Source organism: Condylura cristata, unplaced genomic scaffold (genome assembly GCF_000260355.1).
Source record: "Condylura cristata isolate star-nosed mole 26May11 unplaced genomic scaffold, ConCri1.0 scaffold00009, whole genome shotgun sequence".
In the NCBI taxonomy this organism is placed as follows: Eukaryota; Metazoa; Chordata; class Mammalia; order Eulipotyphla; family Talpidae; genus Condylura; species Condylura cristata.
The window spans coordinates 5,417,995-5,423,235 of NW_004567110.1; the positions used below are offsets into that span (position 1 = coordinate 5,417,995).

Genomic DNA, 5,241 nt, shown 5'->3' on the forward strand with positions numbered 1-5,241 from the left:
CCATCAGCCTACCTTACCTCACCTCACTCGCCTCTGACGGGACTCGGAGTTACCCCTGGCTGGCGATGCTGCCCGTGTCAGGAAGGCTCATTTTCACTTGTAATAGCCTAACTGCTGTAACGGAAGGCCTCTTCAGCTTAGCACCTTTGCTTCTCACTATGTGACAGTTTAGTGGGCGTTCTGTGGAGCACCTTCCACGCAGTGACTCAGGGGCCCAGGATCCTTCCATCTGTGGCTCCTCACTCCCAGGGGCCTCAGAGGCTTCTGCTGGCTCTTCTCATCCACCAGGCAGGCAGATGACAGAAAAGAGAGAAACTTAAGAGGAATGAAATGGTGTCAGCAGGAAATGGTCTGTGCTACGTGCTAGGGGCCTTGTCTAAGCACACGGGAGGCTGGGAAATGTAGCCCAACCCGGAGCGTAAGGAGAACGAGGAAGAGGACTGGTGTCAGCTGGCCATCTTTGCCTTAGATCTTGGCTATCGGAGACGTAACCAGAGCCCCAGAATTAGTGCGAGGGTCTGTGCTTGATCTACTGGGCTCGTCTCGTTCAAGGACCCCTCGCCTGTGTCCCCACTGGTATCCCTGGGGTTCAGGAGACCCAAGGACAGAGAATCTATGTAGCAGCCCCCCAACCCACTAGGGCCATCGTGGGACCCCTTCCCGGTGCCTATGTGTTGTTTACGGCCGCCCGCCAGCGTCTGCCACCGCTCCCTGACCACCTCCCGCTCCACACCGCCCTGGGCCCCACGGGTTACTGTCTTTTGTCACAAGAGAAAGCGGGCTGGGAACGGCCTTCTTTCTTGTGAGTCCCTTCCCTCCGAGTGGCAGGAGTACACAAACAGAATGAAGCCCACACAGCCGGCGGGGCTGGGTTCCCTCCTCACGGCTTCTTCTCCTCTCCCCTGCTGTTCCCCAGACAAAACCTGCTACAACCCGCTCTTCAATTCAGAGGACATGCAGGAGATCACCCAGCACTTTGCCGTCTGCCACGTGGATGCTCCCGGCCAGCAGGATGGCGCTGCGTCCTTCCCTGCGGGGTGAGGGGGCCTGGAAGGCGTGGTGGGGGTCGGGGCGGGGGGGAGCAGAATTCTGCTTGCGTCTGACGTTTTCACTACAGAACATGTACAGATAGTGCCTGCCTCACCATGGCCGACTCGGGGGTTCTGGACTGGACAGTGGAAAGTGGAGGCTGTTCTCTGTCGGGAGGACGCTCGTGGGTCAGCTCCTGAGAGTTGCCACGTTTCCCCTTTATGAGGGGGTTATCCAGATGTGACCCCATTGTAAACTGAGGAAGATCTGCGTAACATTTACAATTTTAACCATTGCTACACATGACCTTGGCCACCAGCCCATGTGGCTCCGTGGCCCCGTTTCTGGCTATGACTGCCCGCTGTCAGCCTATGTGGCCCTCTCCGCCACCGTCCCCGGCTGCTTCCTCACCCTCAGCTGAAGCTCTGTCCCCGTTAAACTCCCCATCACCTGCGCCCCAGGCCGCTGCCCCATACCCTCTCCTCAACCTTGCCAAGACTAAAGAATTAAGAGAAAGAGCTAGAAAATTGAGGGGAAGCAGAGGAAGTGCTTCCTGTGGGCCAGGCTGGGACCTCGGGGTACCCATTTCCCGAAGCTGCGTGAGCCTCCCCAGAGCATTCCTGGGGGCGAGGAGATGAGCAGGCAGGGACGTCCGAGAGGCAGAGACGCTTCACAGACCAGCTGCCAGGAGACCGAGGCTGTGAGTGAGAGCGGAGCCCAGAAATCCCCAGAGCTACATGAGCTGTCTCGGCTCTTATCTCTCAGCCTCAGTGACATTCCTAATCTTCGTCCCGGGGAAGATCAATAGCGACCTCATAAAGTTATTGGGAGGATTAGATGAGCTTATACTGCTCATCAGAAGTTATGGGACCTGGGGCAGAGTGCAAGCCGGTCAAAGGGCACTTTGCAGAGTGTGAGGAGGAGCTCGGTCCTGGAGCGAGTCCTGGCCCAGGGGAACAGGCTTCTGGGCGCGGACGAGAGCGGCACGGGCAGCTGGTTTCCCCGGCCGTCCTGCCCTTCCAGCGTCCCTGTTGTGTGCCCCAGGCCCCGGAGCCCCAGGTGGCACTGACTTCTGCTTTCTCCCCAGGTACATGTACCCCTCCATGGACCAGCTGGCCATGATGCTGCCCGGCGTCCTTCAGCAGTTTGGGTAAGACGGGACCCCTACCGCTCCGGCCGGCAGGGAGGGCGCTTCTGGCTCCTGCCTCTCCTTTGGCTTTGACCGGCCTGACCACTGCCATGTAGCTGAATGAAAAATCGGGAAGACAGTAGCTGGTCACCTGTGTACGCACTGTGTCCACACTGCCTCCTTATCCAGCCTGCCCCGCCACGGGGGCGCTCTCCTCAGTGGGCCCGAGGGGCGCTCTCCTCAGTGGGCCCGAGGGGAGCTCTCTCCTCAGTGGGCCCGAGGGGGGCTCTCTCCTGAGTGGACCCTTCCCCTGAAGGCACCTAGTCCCCACTCTGTACCCCTCCAGTCCTGACCTCTGCACTCATGCTTTCTCTTCCCACTGGGACCTTCTGGAAAGTTCTGCATCTCCTCAACCCTGCTTGGCTCTCGCCAGGTCTCATTTTCTTCCTACGTGAGCCTTCCACGTGGGGATAATACGTGGGATGTCCTGCCCAGTTTATTTGCATTATTCCAAATGTCAGAATCCAAAGAAAGCTCGAGCACTGGAAGGCAGTGTCCGGTGGTGGGTCTGTCAGAGCCTGGGGGCACCGTGCGGAAGGCAGGGGAGGACCCGCCATCTGTCACGCCATAAAGCCCGATGCGGGGTCCTCCTTCCTGGGGCGTCACCGCGGCTGGCCCAGCCTCGTCCAGCCGGGCCGCGCGGGAGACTCGGCTCCTTGGGGGTGCGGCGGGCGGGGAGGCCTTGAGCACGAGCCTCTGGGACATGGAGTCTTCCTTTTGCTTCTAGACTGAAAAGCGTTATTGGCATGGGGACTGGAGCAGGCGCCTACATCCTCACCCGATTCGCTGTGAGTTCCTCAGCATTTAAAACGTTATCTTTTAAATCAGATTCACTCAAGAGGAAGGAAGGAAAGGGGAAGCGCATCAATAAATGCAAAAGGAAACAGCGACGAGCCCAACTTCCACATCCCCGGGGGGGCCAGTGTTCAGGTTTTGGGGGCCGGCGGGGCACCTGTGTCTCTGTCCCAGGCACCCGCTTGTGTTTGCACGTGTCTGCATCCGTGTGCATGTGGGCAGCTTTTCTTTCTCCCTCACTGAGACAACACACGCAGCACATTCCTGCGTCTTTGACCTCTTGATGGCCGTGGCCAGGCCCTCCCGTAAGCAGGACCCCTCACGGGCACCTCGGGGCGGTGGCCTTGTGGTCAGGGGTCTCTGGGGTCCTGTCGGACGCTGAATTAGAGCCAGAGATGCTGGTGCCGTCCTGACAGGTGCCTCTGGCACTACTGTGGGTGCCAGTTAGTGCGCTGGGCCCCTTCTTCCCAGAGACTGTGTTCAAATGTCACATGCTCATTTGCCAGCCATTTTTACTGTGCCTGGAATTTGCTGGGCTTTGCTAGAGATAGAAATGCTAACATGCACACAGATTAGTCTGGTTATCTGGGCCCTGAGCAGAGAGGAAAGCTGTATCTTAGTTGTGTGTATACACAGGGGTGGAGAAGGGGGTGGAGAGATGACCCCTTGGAAGTAATGAGGTAGCAGAGAGCCCCACCTGGCTTATGCGGTAGTTGGTCTGTATGCATTTGACCGCTGGGGAAACTGAGGGCCGGGTGGTATGAATTGCCCGAGGCAGGTCTGCGAAGTGCCCACACTATCTCTGCTTCTTGGCTTCCTCTCTCTGCTCTCTCGGGGACCCAGTCCCACGTCTGCTGAGCTGGGACCTCAGTTCTGGGAGTAGGGTTGGAGATGTGAGCAGCCTGCTCCCCTGGGCCCTGGGGCCCTTGCCTGGGTCCTCTCCCCATCTTCAGCTTGCCCTCCTCTCTGACCTCACGTCTGTCTTGCAGTTGAACAACCCTGAGATGGTGGAGGGCCTGGTGCTCATCAACGTGAACCCCTGTGCTGAAGGCTGGATGGACTGGGCGGCATCCAAGGTGGGCCTGGGGGGCCCTGCCCGGAGGGTCCGTGGGGCTGAGAGGCCTGTGATCGGGTCCCTACCCGGGTCTCGCTGAGCAGTGCCAACCGCCCACCTTGAGTGGCACTGCCGTGCAGGGGGTGGGGTGAGGAGGGCCGGGCACACACACCTCACCTTGGGAGGAGCCGCCTGGCTGCTGGGAGCCCTTGCTGACCCTTTACAAATGGCGGCCGTGTTGTTTAGATAAGGCTCCTGTGTCTGCCAGGGATCGGGGGTAGGGGTGGGGGGCTGCCCAGTGGAAATAGGGCAGCTTTTCAGGCAGGGGCGATCCTGGCAGTGTGTTTTTGCCCAGTTTGGAGGGGCTGTTGGGGGCACCCCGCGCCTCCCAGCCCTGACCCAGCTGAGAGCAGGTTTCTTCCTGGAGCACCTGCAGACACCCGCTGCCTCCCTGCTCCTGGTGACTTTCAGGATGGGAACACGCTCCCAGGTTTTTGTTTCTTTTTCCAGCAAAGGACGTGCCGTTTTACCAGCCCGTCGGCTCCAGACAGCTCTAGACAGGGTTGGGTTGGGGTTGGGCATAGACCACTGGCTGGAGTGGAACGGGGGTGTTGGTGGGGTTTCAGTGTCTGCTCCATAGCCTTCCTGCTCAACCTAGGTCCTGGCAGTAAAGAGGCCAGGGTCTGGGTGTCGGGCCCTGATGTCAGATCCAGTATCCCCACATTAGCCTTGGCTTTGAACTTCCTGAAGTTCTCAGCCTGCTGGGGGGAAGTCAGGTTCAGGGGCTCTGCAGCCTGCTCGGGACCACGCAGCTAGACAGACTTCCCAGCCTCAGATTCTCCCTCCCACTGTCCTGCTGCACCTTAAGTTGGTCAGCACACACGCATGGCCCTCCCACTGTCTGCCTGCCATACGGGCTCCGCTGTACATGCGGCGGGGCATTGCGGAGCTCCGGCTGTACATGCGGCGGGGCATTGCGGAGCTCCGGCTGTACCTGCGGCGGGGCATTGCGGAGCTCCGGCTGTACATCGGGCGGGACATTGCGGAGCTCCGGCTGTACATGCGGCGGGGCGTTGCGGAGCTCCGGCTGTACCTGCGGCGGGGCGTTGCGGAGCTCCGGCTGTACATCAGGCGGGGCATTGCGGAGCTCCGGCTGTACATGCGGCGGGGCGTT

At 59.9% G+C, this 5,241-nt stretch overlaps 1 protein-coding gene across 1 annotated transcript in view; it reads left to right on the forward strand.

The window, feature by feature from the left end:
• The window catches only part of NDRG1 (N-myc downstream regulated 1), a 27,746-nt gene that overhangs the window by 10,046 nt on the left and 12,459 nt on the right, over positions 1-5,241 (forward strand). Inside the window, exons 4-7 of the mRNA XM_004679578.2 lie at positions 917-1,037; positions 2,117-2,179; positions 2,946-3,006; positions 4,003-4,089. Coding sequence (XP_004679635.1) covers positions 917-1,037; positions 2,117-2,179; positions 2,946-3,006; positions 4,003-4,089 — 332 coding nt within the window. The remainder of the gene's footprint in view (positions 1-916; positions 1,038-2,116; positions 2,180-2,945; positions 3,007-4,002; positions 4,090-5,241) is intronic.